At 34.2% G+C, this 17817-nt stretch overlaps 1 protein-coding gene across 2 annotated transcripts in view; it reads right to left on the bottom strand.

Annotated features, from left to right (window-relative positions):
* The window catches only part of Plod (procollagen lysyl hydroxylase), a 57329-nt gene that overhangs the window by 1586 nt on the left and 37926 nt on the right, over positions 1-17817 (bottom strand). Inside the window, exons 7-13 of one of the 2 annotated variants that reach the window (XM_089641618.1) lie at positions 16591-16818; positions 15227-15371; positions 14490-14672; positions 12155-12259; positions 8072-8218; positions 7393-7507; positions 3772-5402 (exon numbers count right to left, since the gene is read on the bottom strand). In XM_089641618.1, the coding sequence (XP_089497744.1) occupies positions 5233-5402; positions 7393-7507; positions 8072-8218; positions 12155-12259; positions 14490-14672; positions 15227-15371; positions 16591-16818 (1093 nt within the window). In that variant the 3' untranslated portion in view covers positions 3772-5232. Of the gene's footprint in view, positions 1-3771; positions 5403-7392; positions 7508-8071; positions 8219-12154; positions 12260-14489; positions 14673-15226; positions 15372-16590; positions 16819-17817 lie in introns of those variants that run through there. The other variant, XM_089641619.1, reaches the window with a different exon arrangement.

Raw genomic sequence — 17817 nt, 5'->3', positions numbered from 1 at the left:
AAATTATAAAAAAATCCACACTCCGTCACTGTCATTGGCAATGTTTCTCGTATTCAACAGCTGTTATTAGCAAGTGTGTTAAAAAGCGTCTTCGCTCTTTCGTACACACTAAATAATAATAGTTAAAAATGAGACGAATGGTGCCGTGCCATTTCGTTGTGATTGTAAAAGCGCGCCAATGAAGGTACGTACGTATATTATTCAACGAAACTCGAATAAAATATTGCCAGATGGGTTTTCAAACTGTGACAAAGGATAAAACATTGGTGACATGTGGTGAAAATATGAATAGTAAATTTTTTATTAAAAAAAATGTTACCAGACAGCAAAGTGCCCATAACATTTTTTACTCCAAATGTGCCAAGGAATAGCTGGTTAAAGTTTGTCGGGTACGCGCCGATACACCCTGTATACTATTTTTTTTTTTTTTTCTTATTTGAATAAATTTCATTTGATTTAAGATTAGATGTAACAGAGAAAAAACATAAAAATCAAGGAATGTTACTTTAGATTTGAAATTTTTTTTCCATGAATATATATATATATATATAGAGAGCAATAGAGCAGTGACAAAAAACAATGACAAAACAGAACAATTTTAAAATAGAACAATGATAAAATAGAACAATGACAAAAAAGAACAATCAAACCAAATGTAACCTAAACTAACTTCTAACTACTAAAAGATGATATTAGAGACCCTGAGGAGAATTTTATTCACTTGGTCGTGCCATGCACTCATTTCTTTGTTTTTTTACAAATACAAACCATCTAAAAGTCCCATTCTTAATATGGTTCATTATTCTTAAATCAGCCTTACGTTCTTTCAGGATCTTTGCATTTTTAACATGATTTTACCACACATACGCCTTGGGAATCTCATTTCCTCAGCATTCAGTCTACTTTAATCCCGCCTCTGCCAGTTCCATGCCTCACTGACTTACATCAGGACACATTCCCGTATCGAACAGCCGGTTTCTGTGTTTCCTCCCTCCTTCAACATGGGTCTCTTTAAGACCCGTGTTCACTCCTTCCTTTCCCCAAAAAGACCCTCCACACAGAATCCCCAAAGATTACACAGGGGCGAAATTATTTCCACCAAGACCTACTGTGTTTTTTATTTACATTAACATTAATAATTTCCCTCGTGGCCATCTTTGGGGATGCTGTGAGGAGGGTACTTTGATAAGTTCTGGTAATGAAAAAGGTATGAGGGATGGGTAGGAATCTGGTGGTCAACGTTTGAACCCGGGCACCCCTGCTAACTCACCAAACGTAGCTAACCACTTGTGTAGAGCTAATATGAACATTAAAAAAGGTCACGCAATTAGAGCAGATATGGACAACACATACGATTTTGTGTATTGGTGCATATACACTTCCAGAAGTGATGTCTTTACCTCGAATTTGAAGATTTTAGAAGTTTGGAACATGCTGTATGCAAGAAATACATCTGATTTCTACAATACATAATATATAAATATTTCTGTTCAGCTTATTTTTAGAACACCTCAAGATCTACACGACGACGCACGAAATAATCACGTAACCCATTCCGTTGCGGAGTTACGACTGATTCTTTGACAGCGCAGAGTGAATTTATATCTGACCCCCCTCCCTGCACAATGACTTAAGGGCACTAACAAGCAACAGACAATGATCTATTTTTAGAATAAACACGACACTCAGCGCCACAACCCTTGAGCCACGAGATATTTTTAAATATTTGGCGAAAACAAGCGTAGAGATTTACTGGAAGAATTGACTGATTCTTTGACAGCGCAGAGTGAATTTATATCTGACCCCCCTCCCTGCACAATGACTTAAGGGCACTAACAAGCAACTGACAATGATCTATTTTTAGAATAAACACGACACTCAGCGCCACAACCCTTGGGCCACGAGATATTTTTTTAATATTTGGCGAAAACAAGCGTAGAGATTTACTGGAAGAAGAATAAGACAAAATAACTTCAAATTTTTTTTATTTTATTAAATCGTAACATTTTCCAAATTAGTAAAAAATGGGAAAGTAGGAACAAATAGTACGTTACTAAAATTATAATTAAATATGGTAAAAAAACATTCTAATGGTCGTACAATCAAAAATTAATTTTTAAACTGCAATTAATCATAGATCATGTACAGTCAAGTAAAAACTAGTTTTTTTGTCATGGTAAATGTTTTGTGTAATTTTTTTATCATATTAGCAATAACATTACAAACGTACAGGATGTCCAGGGGTTAAGTGCGCTAACTTCGGGGGGGTGATTCTACATGACAGCGCACTCAAAAAAGGTTTACAAATTTTTTTGAAATTCCAACGTTTTGGGGTAGTTTTTAGGCAAGAAAGTTGAATTGTTTCTACGGATATTCGTCAATGGAAAAATATTTTTCTTTGTTAAAATAAACATTGAAAAAAGTTTTTTATTATTTTTTTTTATTTCTACCATCATGTAGAATCAACTCCCGAAGTTAGCGCACTTTACCCCCGGACACACAGTATGGTTAACGTTATTGTCTCACAAAATGTGGCAACTGACGAGCACACTTACGTTTCTAGTAAATTCTTAATTCATATCTAAAGAAAGGTTCCATGATAACCCATCAAAATGACAACCCAACACACCTATAAAAAGTGTTAAAAAGTTATGAAAAGTGACGAAAAAAAAACTAGGTTAAATAGGTTACATTTGTAACTATTTAACTTAGGTTTTGTTTCATCACTTTTAATGACTTTTTAACACTTTTTATAGGTGTGTTGAATTGCCATTTTTATGAGTTATCATGGAACCAAGAAAGGTTCCATGATAACCCATCAAAATGACAACCCAACACACCTATAAAAAGTGTTAAAAAGTTATGAAAAGTGACGAAAAAAAACTAGGTTAAATAGGTTACATTTGTAACTATTTAACTTAGGTTTTGTTTCATCACTTTTAATGACTTTTTAACACTTTTTATAGGTGTGTTGAATTGCCATTTTTATGAGTTATCATGGAACCAAGAAAGGTTCCATGATAACCCATCAAAATGACAACCCAACACACCTATAAAAAGTGTTAAAAAGTTATGAAAAGTGACGAAAAAAAAACTAGGTTAAATAGGTTACATTTGTAACTATTTAACTTAGGTTTTGTTTCATCACTTTTAATGACTTTTTAACACTTTTTATAGGTGTGTTGAATTGCCATTTTTATGAGTTATCATGGAACCTTTCTTTCTTTCGCCAGAGGCCTGAGGGGCCTTAATAACAAATATATTGTGATTCACATTTTAAAACTTTCACATTGTGAATTAGCGCTACGTAAAAATATGACAATAAGAATAAAAAATCTATGAGTATAATAATATAATCTATTTAACATTCTTGTAAAAGGCGCAAATTTAATTTTACAGTGTAACATTGCTTCTTCAAACTATAAAATGTAACTATTACACTGTTAAATAGATGTATCAAGTTTTAAACTTAGTTTTACACTGTAAAATTGGTTTATCACACTGTAGCATTGATGTATAACACTGTTACAATAATTTTAAATGTTTTTGCAGTGTAAAATTACATCGCCACACTGAAAAATTTATGAATTGCAGTGTTAAATCACTTCATCGTGTAATATGTATTATCAATTGTTTTATATTACAAAATGTTAAATTCATTTCGCAGTGCATCTTCACCATCACACTGAAAAATATAAGTGTTATCAGTTATCACACTGTAAAATTGATGTAATACAAAATAAAATTGATGTAATACACAATAAAATTGTGTAATACACAATAAAATTGATGTAATACACTATAAAATTGATGTAATACACAATAAAATTGATGAAATACACAATAAAATTGATGTAATACACAATAAAATTGACGTAATACACAATAATATTGATGTAATACACAATAAAATTGATGTAATACACAATAAAATTGATGTAATACATAATAAAATTGATGTAATACACAATAAAATTGATGTAATACACAATAAAATTGATGTAATACACAATAAAATTGATGTAATACACAATAAAATTGATGTTATACACAATAAAATTGATGTAATACACAATAAAATTGATGTATTACACAATAAAATTGATGTAATACACAATAAAATTGATGTAATACACAATAAAATTGATGTAATACACAATAAAATTGATGTAATACACAATAAAATTGATGTAATACACAACAAAATTGATGTAATACACAATAAAATTGATGTAATACACAATAAAATTATTAATGATACTGTAACATTGATTTATTACATTGTTACAATCCTTACATCAAATCACCAAGTAAAATTGTTTCATACTGTTAAATGAATGATTATTAAATGCATAAATCGGTTAATTACATTGTACAATAATACATAGTGCAACTGGTGTCAGGAAATATTTAAGGAGCATTGGACAAAGTCAGAAAGAAATATTAATAATGCGTTCAAACTAGGGATAGGTAGGTATAATGGAATATGTCATAAGGTCAAAATTTGTTAAATAAGGAAAACGTGATGAAGTTTAAGGTTTGATGAAGGAAATCACGTTATAGGGTGCGGGTCGATGAAGGATATCACGACATTCGGTAAGGGTCGATGAAGCAAATGGTATGGCAGTCTACAGGACGATGAAGTAAATCATGATGTATTCTATGGGTCGATGAATAATATCACCATGTAGTATACAAGTTTATGAGAGAAATCAGTATGACATGTAGGCTTTGGGTCAATGTAGGAAATCCTGAAGTAGAATAAGGGTCGATGAAGTAAATCATGACGTATTCTACAGGTCGATGAATAATATTATCGTGTAGTATACAAGTTTATGAAAGAAATTAGTATGGCATCTTGGTTAAGGGGCGATGTAAGAAATCGTGATTTGGAATAAGAGTCGATGAAAAAAATCATAATGTATTCTACAGGTCGATGAATGAAATCATTGTGTTGGATATACGTAGATGAAGGAAATCAGAATGACGCGTCGGGTATGGGTCGATGAAGGAAATCCTGAAGTAGAATAAGGGATCACAGAAGGAAATTATGATGTAGGTTGTGGGTCGATGAAGGATATCATTATGCATTCTACAGGTCGATGATTAAAATCATCTCGTTGCAATCAGGTTCAGAAGGAAATGGAAAGAGTTGACTGTTGGATGATGGAAAGCACTATGCAGGATACCACGGTGACATAGGATTATGGTCGATGAAGGAAATGGTGCAGTCTACGGGTCGATGAAGGAGATCATGATGTAGCGTGTCCCCTCGGTGACCAGCAGACCCTCGTGATAGTGAGTGAGGCGCCCGGGATGCATGAGCAGCCAGCCGGGCCGAGTGCTGGTCACGGTGCAGTTGTAGCGGATGAAACGGCATCCTCCGCCCTTATAGTCCAGATCTAGAAGGACCGGCCGGTTATTGCATCGTTGAATTGTACAGTGTGGTGCCTTACTTTGCACCCAGAGGGTGTCTTTGCCCCTTGAAAGAGTAACTTGTCCAAAAGGAGTAACTTTTGCCTCATTATTTGAGAGAAACACCTTAAAAGGTAACTTTGTCACTTGATGAGTAACTTTGCCCGAGCAGGGTAAATTTTCCTCTTGAAAGAGTATTTTTGCCAATCCAAGATTAACTTTGCTACTTGATAAGCAACTTTTCCACAAAGGGGGTAACTTTTGTCCAAGAAGAGTAACTTTTCCCTTGAAAAAGTAACGTCGTTCTTTGAGAGAAGCACCTTGAAGGGTAACATTGCCCCAAGAGGGGTAACATTCCCTTTGAATGAATAACTTTGTGAGAACTTGACCCCTTGAAGAGTAACTTTGTTCCCAGAGGGTTGACTTTCCTCTAAGAGGAGTAAAATTTCCCCTTAAAAGAATAACTTTGTCATCTTGAAGAGTAACTTTGTTCCAAGGGGATTAACTTTTCCCAAAGATGAGAAAAAAATCTCCTTAGAGTAACTTTGTCCTTTGAGTGGAGAACTTAGTAGATTGTGGGGTAACTTTGTCACTGTTGTAACTTTATACAAGTTACTCCACTTTTTTCCAACTTTTCCCCAAAAGCTTGGTAGTAATAATTTTGTCCCTTGAAAGAGTAACTGTGCCCCTTGGAATAAAAACATTGCTTCATTGAGAAAAAAATTGACCATCTGCACAAATAAGTAGATCTATAGAACCAAATCCAATAATATATAACAAATATATACAATTTTTTGTATTTAATGAGTTTTTATTATTCACAATGTACATTTGTTACGTATAATTTTTTTTTATAAAATTAGCGACCGGTTTCGACACGTCCGTGTCATTAACACTAGTTTTAAAATAGCTAGTTAATGACACGGACGTGTCGAAACCGGTCGCTAATTTTATTAAAAAAATTTATACGTAACAAATGTACATTGTGAATAATAAAAACTCATTAAAAACAAAAAATGTCTAGAAATTGTTACATAGTGAATGCCAAAGAAATACAAAAAATATATACAAATTGAAAAAATATTAAGAGTTAGTAAGGTTATACATAAAGATTAAAGTGGTGAAGTCTGTATAATGTGCGTCAATGTGATGAAATTGGTATATTTACCTGCATTATTGGGAGATTTCAGCAGTCAAAAGGTAAACACAAAGGCGAGGTCTAGATTTTACTATTTTTTGTCAAAACAATTAATCGATGACAGCATTTTTAATCAAACGATGAAGTATTGACAGCATTTTCGTAATATTGACGTACCGAAGTCAGTTGTTATAATAAAAGCAATGAAACAACAACACAATAAAAATGAAGTCTGAACACAATCAAAGCGATGAATTATAGACAATATTTATCATTTTGACGTACCCGTGTCTGTCTCTATAGTAACATTTTTGAGGTTATAGTGATGAAGTCATAGCAGCTTGCATAAAAGTGATGAATTCTAAATGGCATTTATCAAGTGATGAAGTCTCGACAGTTTGTATCAAAACGATGAATTCTGGATAGCACTTATCGAATTAAATCAGTCCATATTAACAAAATAAAGAATTCTAGAAAACAACAAATTTATGAAGGCTCGAAAGTTTGTATCATAACGATGAATTCTAAACAGAACAAATTAAAGTACCAAAGTCAGTTGTAATAATCATGTTATTGAAGTTTAGACGCATTCAAAGTGATGAAGCCGAGAGAGTTTGTATAAAATTGATGAAACGAAGTAGATAAGTCAGAAAAATAGTTGAAATATAATATAATAAAATAAATATAAATTAATTAATTTCAGTTTGTATCATAGCGATGAATTCTAGAGATCATTTGTCAGATTGATTTGATAAAGGCATCAAATAAATTGAGTCTGGACCAGTCAAAGTGATAAAGTCAGGACAGTTACATCAAAGTGATGAAGTTAATATATTTACCCGGTGTATTGAGGGCCAGGTTGATGGTGTAGGTGGAGCTATCGTGATGCGGCCGCAGCGACGGCTGTTCATCGGGCTTGTATCGTACGATGAAGTTCATCAGAGACCGGGGAGGCTGAAATACAATGAAATGAATATTATAAAATAATCATGGGGCATTAGTAACGATAATTTTACGAAGACATGGCACGATCAAGTCAGATACTCGAGTCGGGCCATGTCAAGAGTCAAAATAATAGAAGAATATGTATGAGACGATATATGAATGTGAATGAGGCAAGGAGTGTGTGGTGTGACCGAGTTGTTTGGCGGTCTGTCCTCTCTGCCTACCCCTACGGTGAAACGGCGTGATGGTTAGTTAGTTTAGAAAAATAGTGGATCGTTTCCACGACACGTTCTTGTGTTCAATGGCTCGATTTGCCGAACGATTTGCCGTCCTGTATGTTTCTTCCCTCCTTCAACACGGGTCTCATCAAGACCATCAAGCCCCCCCACACAGCGTCCCCAAAGATGACACAGGCCCTGGGGGGAAAAAAATAAGAAACGTTGCTTGGAATGGCATGCTCACAGCATGCCACAATTGTGGAGGCCGTGGTCTCACTGGCTAGAGACGGTTGGGACTCTTTAAATTTAATCATTCGAGTGGCTCATTCTGTATTCATAAAAAGTGTCTGCTTACATCGTGGAAATATCCAGTGAACACCATCTCTTGTAGGGGGGTAACATACTGCTGGAGGATATACAGCCAATGTCTCTCAAAGTCCACTTGGTTCATGTGAATGTCGCGCGTTGGAACAGCTTCGTAACCTCCTTCAAGACGCTCATCCTGAAAAATAAACATCATTTAGTCAATATTATTATTATTAATATTTAAATCTTTCTATAAGAAAGTCCGTCAGAAACAATAAAACATGCTTAGTTTAAAGGCAAATTTGAAAATTGATTATTTTAATCGTTTCTTTCATCACGGGCAATTTTGAAAAGGGAACACTCTTACGTAATGTTTTCTTTATAGGCAAATTTGAAAAGAGAACACTTTTATACACATAATGCTTTTATTTATAGCCAATTTTGAAAAGGGAACACTTTCACGTAATGCTTTCTTTACAGGCAATTTTGAAAAGTGAATATGTACTTTTTTTATTTTTTTTTTTTATTTTATTAAATATCAAAAATAATATACAAAAATCAAAAAGTCCCAATAAACTACTTTAAAGTAGTTTGTCATTGGGTGCTTTTAACTTAAACAGATTATATCAAATGAATACATTCATATCATGAGAGGTGTAATACAATAAAAATAAAAACAAAAAACAATTAAAGCGTATGCAGTTAGAAATAGTTTGTATTAGAGTCTAGTACAAACTATTTCTTTCAGCTAGCCAATTTTTCAACAAAAAATTTCTTTTTATATTTGTACATTTTTTGATTTCTGCAGGTAACATATTTAAACAATTTGGTATCATGTAGTCTAGCGTTCTTTTTCCATATTTGTTTACATGCTTTGGTACGATTAGTCCTTCATTTAATGTAAATCGAGTATTGTAAGTGTGTTCCAGTCTATTTATGTACATAGGGCTATTTATGTGCTGAAAAATTATTTTATACCACATAATTGCTCTTACCGAGAGGATTTTCAGATTTTGATAAAGGTGTGGAACATTATGCCTTTGTTCATATAAACTTTTATGAGCTAATAATTTAACAAGAGAATTTTGAACTGCTTGAACATGATTTATCTTTGTTTTAGAGGAAAATCCCCAAGCTGTAATTCCATACCTTATGATAGATTCAGCTAGTGATAAATAAATTATTCGAAGTGTGCATATTGGAACATAAAATTTTAATTTATATAATCTACTAATAATAGATCTCAGTCGTTCACAGACTTTATTTATCTGTAAATCCCATTTGAAAAAACAATCAATAATAACACCTAAATAAACATATTTTTTAACCAGTTCAATATTTTCACATGTACACAACGCAGGGATACCAACATGTAGGCAATCTGAATTGTGTGTTTTAATTTCGGGTATAATAGTATTTACCTTGGCATTGGGTGATCTAATGTGTATCAATTTAGTTTTTTTTGCATTTATGATTAGGCCAGAGTCGTGAGACCATTTTAAAAGTTCAATGTAATCTTTTTGTAAAAGTTCAATACATAATTGCAAATCACTGCAAGAAAACACCAATGCAGTATCATCCGCGTACACAAAGTGTTTTACATGTTTAAAAATAAATTTAATAAAAGATACATAAATTATATATAAAATAGGACCTAATATGGAACCTTGAGGAACACCTGCTAAGATTTTTCTTTTTTTACTTAAAGTTTTCAAAAGCTTTATTTGCATGCACCTGTTGTTCAAATAATTTTCAAATAGCTTTAGAAGTTTCCCTCTTATTCCTATGATTTCTAGTATTTTCAACAATTTTTTATGGTTAATAGTGTCAAATGCCTTGGAATAATCTATAAATAAGACTTATAAGTAATGGTTTCTTTATAGGCAAATTGAATACTTTTACGTAATGGTATCATTATAGGCAAATTTGAAAAGGGAACACTCTTACGTAATGCTATCTTTATAGGCAAATTTGAAAAGTGAATACATTTACGTAATGCTTTCTTTACAGGCAAATTTGAAAAGTGAATACATTTACGTAATGCTTTCTTTACAGGCAAATTTTAAAAGTGAATATGTACTTATAAGTACATAATGGTTTCTTTATAGGCAAATTGAATACTTTTACGTAATGGTATCATTATAGGCAAATTTCAAATGGGAACACACTTACGTAATGCTTTCTTTATAGGCAAATTTGAAAAGGGAACACTATTACGTAATGCTATCTTTATAGGCAAATTTGAAAAGTGCATACATTTACGTAATGCTTTCTTTACAGGCAAATTTGAAAAGTGAATACATTTACGTAATGCTTTCTTTACAGGCAAATTTTAAAAGTGAATATGTACTTATAAGTAATGGTTTCTTTATAGGCAAATTGAATACTTTTACGTAATGGTATCATTATAGGCAAATTTGAAAAAGGAACACTCTTGAGTAATGCTTTCTTTATAGGCAAATTTGAAAAAGGAACACTCTTAAGTAATGCCTTCTTTATATGCAAACTTGAAAAGAGTACACATTTATACGCATAATGCTTTCTTTATAGGCTAAATTGAAAACGGAACAATGTTACGTAATGCTCTCTTTACGGGCAAATTTGAAAATAGAAAGTAACGCCTTCTTTGTTGACATACATATTTGAAAAAAAAAAAGAACACTTTTATGTACTTAATGCTATCTTTATAGGCAAAATTGAAAAGGAAACCACTTTTACATACATTCTTTAAAGAAAAATTTGAAAATGCAAGACTTTAAAGAAACGCTTTCTTTGTAAGCATATTTGAAACAAGATAATGATGATGCTGTTTTTGTAGGCTACTTTTAAAAAGGTTTGTACATAATACAGTCGAACTTGGTTATAACGATCACAGCTATAATGAGCAATTACAAAACAATGTCTTAGTTCAAGCTTATCGTCATATAATTGTTGGCTGTTATACGACTGTTAACTGAATAACTGATTACTGATATCCGATAGGGACGGATTCATATTTTTATGACAATACCAGTGTAAAATTGTCATGAAATTTTAGCTTCGCAAATTTGTTCCTTTTTTACGTCTTCTTTTGTATTACAACTCATCGTCAATTTTGTTTTAAAAACCAATAAATATGTTTATGAAGGTACCTAGTTACTTGTACGTACATTCCTGCACGGGGTAAATTTATGATAGTGATGCACAACTTTTTCAGCAGAGCATTGCCTATTTTTCAAACAGGCCGCAACCTACAAGCGATTTTTTTTTCGCTGATGGGGAAGGAGGTTGACAGCAAAATTAAAGAGTTAAGGCGATGCCATACGAAGTAATGCAAAATCATGTGTTTTTGGTTTGAAAACTTGGTCGCCTAGAAATGTTTCAGATGCTTTAATTAAATACTACGAGTAGAATACATCTTGGCCTTTGAAACAATCGAGTATTTTTTAGATAGGTCTTTTTATAATCCCAGAAAAAAATAATGTAAAGGCCTATGAAAACTGCTTTAAAGTTCAAAATCTCCTACTTACGAACCCATTTTCGGTTATGATTTTATTGTATAATGTGGCAAATTAAGTTATTTATAAAATTATCGAAAAAAAATTAAATATTTATGCCTGAACATCCACAAAATAAAATCAGAGGCACTTTTTGGCCATGTTTTTTTCTTGCATAAATCAAAACAGGCGGATGGTGTTAAGCGGGAATTTAAACCTTATCGCCATCTACGTAAGGGTTGTTATTGATAGCGGCTCAATTTAAAATATTACACGACGTAGTGCATCGCCTTAAGATTTCTGTTTGCTTTTTTGAATTTTGTATTATGCAAACCAGTTCTACAAATTTTGTTCCATTTAGGAAATGCAGCGTAAATTAAATATAAGTATAAAAAATGTTCTCAACCAGAGTTTTCAATAATTAACTCAAACATTAAGATTTTTCTCTATAGCCAAGTGAGCCATATGAAATTTACATGCACCGCAAAAATGGGGCAGCGGGTTGTGCATCACAGTGCGATTTTATGTACAGTACGCACAAGGTAGTGATAATAAGATAGATAATTTGACTGAATTTATAATTTATAACCAAGTTTGACTGTATATGTATGCTTTCTTTATAGTAGTTCAGATGTAGTCGACAAACGTGGACTCACCTTGTTGCTACCCCCACTCCATTGTCCGAAAGCCTCCATGGTGGCTATGAACTCTTGGCAGAAGCGAATGGTGGTCATGGGGAACCAATACACATCAGGACAGGGCTGAAACAACACAAAGTATTAAATAAATTTACCATAAATGCATCCCATCGACAAGCAAGTATATTGGAATAAATTGAAGAGACAAAAAAATGTATCTTTTTAACCCTAGATTAGTAGTCAATACACATCTCAAAATAAGCGATTTAATATCGGAAAAATATGAATATTCATAGCTAATCGCTTATGTTTATTATATTTTATATCAAAAGTGATAATAATTGTAATTTAATTGCTGAAAACATGAAAAAACCATCGGCAGATGATAAAAAAACGTGCGAGGGGTCCACATCTAACGACAGTCCGCAACCAACTGACTAGCAACAGTGCTAGCACACACACCGCTAAAGGATCGATGACACGGGGCTAGTTTACGAGCTGCTAGTCGACGAGTCTATAAGCTAGCGAGTGTCGATGACACACAAAACTTTCCACTCGCTCAAAGCCAAAGGATCTTCGTCCTTGAAATCCCTCAATAAACGGCTGGAAGCACCATATTCATCGCGTTTTTCTATACTTGATCTTGCCCATTTTCTTTTCTGCTTCAAGTTTTTCTTTAGTTTTCGTTGTAAATCCTTCTTGATAGCATAAGCTAAGATAATTACTGCCGCGCGAACTACTTCCGTTGACATTTTTGCTGACTGCCAAAACGCAAAGATACTCGCAAGTAGTTCACTAGCAGCAATGATGACACACAGCTAGTTAACTAGCTTATAAGCCAACACGCCAGGGAATGGCGAGTAAATTAGCCCGTCTTTTTATTTTACTCGCTGCTTTTTTACAATCGGATAGTCAACTAGCAGATTGTAAAAAAGCCGATGACACGGGGCCAGTTTACAAGCTGCTAGCGAACTCGCTGGCTTGTAGCTTGTAAACTAGCCCCGTGTCATCGATGCTTTAGCGGTCGTAGATATCGATGGTCTAAATAAAAATACAACTGCGGATTTGTGGATTTCTCATGTTCCCGCATGGCTAACTAAAGCGGGACATCAATAGCTTGTCATTTCCTCGCACACTCTTCGCGTAGCAGTGTCACACGGTTGATTGTATTGGTGTATTTGTTTCCGATTTTAGCGTCATTGATCCCTTCGGCACCGGTGCGTAGTCGGGATACACGCCAAACGCGCGCCCAACATTTGTACACGGTTGACATTTGTCACATGAGAACGGGTCGCTTCTACGATTCGTTCTTAAGTTCAACAGCTCGGCTATGGAACGAACTGCCGGCCTCTGTGTTTCCTCCCTCCTACAACATGGGACTCTTCAAGACCCATATTCACTTCTTCCTCTCCACAAAAAGACCCTCCACACAGCATCCCCAAAGATGACATAGGCCCTGAGGGAAATTATTTTCTTCAGGGCCTCCTGTAGGGAGTTATTGTAAAAAAAAAAAAAAAATCTCCGATTTTTAATTGAATTTGAAAACTATGTAAAATATTATTTTTTAATTCAGTGCATAAATGTATAACGGAGGAATACCTAAAATCTGAACCCAGAATATATTATATTTATAGAGTTATTAAAGTTATTAGAAGCAATGTGTAGTAAATACACACCACAGATAAGGAAAGGTTAAAAGGTGATAAAAGACGCTTTCAAAATTTATTATAAGAAATAAACTTCATATAATTTTTGGTATATTAAAAACAAGAACATTAAAATGTTTTAAAAATAGCTCACCTTTCCTGTATTTTTGTCTAAACACTGAAACTAAAATTACTGATAACAAAAAACACAAATTGTATTAGACAAATGTATTACAAACATTACTGTTACGCCACTTTTTTATCGTTTTATATAAAAATAATGAATTAAAAAAATGAACACAGTTTTATAAATGTTTCTCAAATTGCCTTCGGAAACTTTGTTTTCATAGATGTACTTTTCAATTATTTTGTGGTTCAAATCTAGATTTGCATATAAAGCGTAGTGATTTCTCTTTCTAACACTGTTTAGCTCATATTTCTAACCATGACAGTAAGGTACTTAAAACGATTTTAATTGGAACATATGAGCTGTTCGCAAAAGCGAACTAATTGGCTTGAGGAGTTAAATTATAATTATATCTCACCATATCAGGCTGGAAGAAATATCTCTCAAAAAGACACTATGAATGTTTGATATTGGGGAGAAATATCATCCAAAATTGTCGTAGGAGTTGCAAAATCAGTTGATTGAACTCTCGACTTGTTGGGATTACATATCTTCGACTAGTTTTGTGTACTGCACCAACCTGTTTGGGCTTATTGGCCACATTGAAGTTCTCGGCATAGTCGGGGTGCAGGTATCTTTGTTCCCAGTCCCACTTGTTCTCGAATATCTGGTACATGTCCGGGTTGGTGTAGTTGGTGTTGAAGGTCTCCGTGTCGATCAGGTGGCCGTAGTCCTTCTCGTTGGCGATCTGCATAAACACCCCCTGGAAACACCACCACATCATATTAAGATATATCAGCATGCTGCACCTGAAGGAGATATACTCAGGTGGCTAGAATGCTCTTGCCAGAGTCAACCGGTAGTATTAAATGGTCCAACTTTGGTTACTTCCGGTGTTCCCCAAGGAACTAACCTTGGTCCACTCTTGTTCCTGATATTTATTAATAACCTTCCCAAGTGTCTTAGCTCCAGTTATCATCGATATGGAAGTATTTTGCACGAGTGCGCCCCGCTGATGAATTTGGCAGCCATCTCTAATCTGGAGCCCCAAGGTATTTGGGAAAAAACCCTTGACTCTGTGCAGAAACAGGTGGTCCATTTAATAGATTCCCCAATCTTATCAAATAGACTGCAATCTTTACAAAGCTTGGAGCTCGAGTCTAGGTACGCGGCAGACAACTGAATTTGACGTACGAATACTGGCCAATTACAGAGCTTGATTTTGTGCTTTCAACAAGTAAAAATAATGGCGAACTATATTAGTTGTCGGAAAATCAAGCGGCAGAATACTGAAAGACTACATTATATTGTTCTTACCAATTGGCGTAGAGACGAGCAGAAAGTCATGTCTGCATCCAGATCTCCGTTCTTGTATGTCAGTTGCTTCCTGGAGTACTTGTTCAAGACTTGCTTCGCTTGGACCAGGTAACACGAGCTGACAAAAGGCACGTTCCAGATACCACTGCAAATAATCAACAAACAAACAATGTTAGTACACTATGGCCCGGTATATCAGTCTGTCTATATCCTCACTATGTACGACATTCCTAGCTAAAATTTAACCTGTCTAAATCGGTCGCTTAAGCATCGATAAGCTGCAGAATAGTTCCTAGACGCAGAGGCGCTAACAAATCAAATTTGACGGTTACGTAAATAATTGCATACTTCCATCTCGCCTTAAATTTACGTAAATTGCCTAATTTTATCAGTACAGACCATTACATTCATCGAACAATAAGAGGTGTTGATGTTATCAATTGATGATCAATCTAAAATAGACAAATAGTCTGGTAAGGTATTATAAGAGGGATTTTAAAATATTGCGATCTTAGATATACTACTAACACAGTATTTTAGTTTTACAAAGAAAAAAGAAACACAATCCTAAAATTCCATGTTACAAGCCGTGCTAAGCTCTACATTCAAACCGAGCCGAATCAACCGATATACCGGGTTTTAGATTCAAAAAAATTGAAAAAAATATAAGATTTTATTAACCTTTCCTCATCTGTGGTGTGTATTTACTACACATTGCTCCTAATAACTTTAATAACTCTATAAATATAATAAATTCTGGGTTCAGATTTTAAGTATTCCTCCGTTATACATTTATGCACTGAATAAAAAAATAATATATTAAATAGTTTTCAAATTCAATTAAAAATCAGAGTTTTTTGTTAAAAATCGGGAACAAATACACCAATACAATCAACCGTGTGATACTAATACGCGAAGAGTGTGCGAGGAAATGACACGCTATTGATGTCCCGCTTTAATTCGCTATGCGGGAACATGAGACATCCACACATCTGCAGTTCAGACCATCGATACCTACGACCGCACAGCTGTGTTTGTGCCAGCTGCGCCTCTAACCAGTTGGCCGCGAACCGTCGTTAGATGTGGACCCATCGCACGTTTCTTTAGCATATGCCGATGGTTTTTTCATGTTTTCAGCAATTAAATTACAATTATTATCACTTTTGATATAAAATATAATAAACATAAGCGATTAGCTATGAATATTCATATTTTTCTGATATTAAATCGCTTATTTTGAGATGTGTATTGACTACACAGCACCGTAACGCGTGTATTTTTTTAGCACAGTAAGGGAAAGGTTAAAAAACAAAATAAAAAATAATAATAATAATAAAATTTCAAATTGAATTCTTATTTCTCACCGTCTAGTGAGTTGCGTAATCTCCATGTAGTCCACGGAGCGTGCGTAGTATCCTTCTGGAGTTAGCGCCCCCCAGAAGTTGGTCCACGCCTTGCCGGGGCGCGCGATGAGCGGCGCCACGAACGGGAGAGAGTAGCGCAGCAATAGGCGCAGGGTGTCCTTGTTGTCGATGTGCGCTACCGAATCCACCACAAAGAGATAGTCGCATTTCTTCGCGGCGCAGAGGTCCCTGTAGGTAATGAAAAATAATTATTTCAGTGGTGTGTCTATGTGTAACTCCAATTCGATGACATCTAGAACTGAGATTTGTTTTGATTTTCAAAATTGGAACTGATTGAGGGAACGATTTAGAGAAGTAAAATAATTTTATTAATTAATAATTCTGTATTATTTGAGATGTGTATTTCTTTTATTTAGATTTTTGACAGAGATGTCATAATTATTCAAGTTGACCATTCTAAAAGTAAAATACTGATTATCCTTCTTTTATAAAAATTTTCAGATTCAAAAATCTTACAATCCCGTGATTTTTCCCGGGTTGCTAGGAAATAAATAAAATAGTTAAACGTCCGTCTGACTAATAAACAAGTTTTAAATTTTACACAACTGATAAATAACCGTTGATGTAAAAACCTCACTAATAACCATAACATAGACTAAGATGATTTTAACAGCCGTATTTGATGTCAAGTCGGGGGGTAAGGCTTTCGACAAGCAATCTGAAGATAGGCAAAATAAATACAAAACAATACAAGAACAACACGTTAACTCACCAGAGATCAAATGGGAAAATAATTCACCGACTCCAGATATTTTCATATCAGAGGGTTCGGCTCGGTAGAACTTCTAACAGGGCCTATAAATCCTACTGATCCCTCAACATAAATATTTAAAAAATCTTTCGTAATCCTAAATTTTTTGATAGATCTAATACGCCTAAATTTTTAATGAGTGAGCTAGGTATAATGCCAGTAGCCGAAATAACGAATGGTAATATTTTTATAGTCTGAGAATGCCAAATTCTTTTCCATCTCATTATACACGGTGTCCGGAAACTCGTAGTACAAGCGGGAAATTGGAGAATCTACACCACATGGGGAACCCAAAAAAACATAAAGTTTTTTGATTTGAGCATTTTCAAAAAAAAAAAAAAAAAACCAAAAAAAAATATTTTTCGGCTATTTTAGGGTTAAAGTTTTTTCTGGTGTTTAGGGTTGAATAACAGATG

Source organism: Hesperophylax consimilis, chromosome 17 (assembly GCF_061612785.1).
Source record: "Hesperophylax consimilis isolate HC1 chromosome 17, BYU_Hcon_1.0, whole genome shotgun sequence".
NCBI classification, from domain to species: Eukaryota; Metazoa; Arthropoda; class Insecta; order Trichoptera; family Limnephilidae; genus Hesperophylax; species Hesperophylax consimilis.
This window is presented reverse-complemented; position numbering and strand designations above follow the sequence as displayed.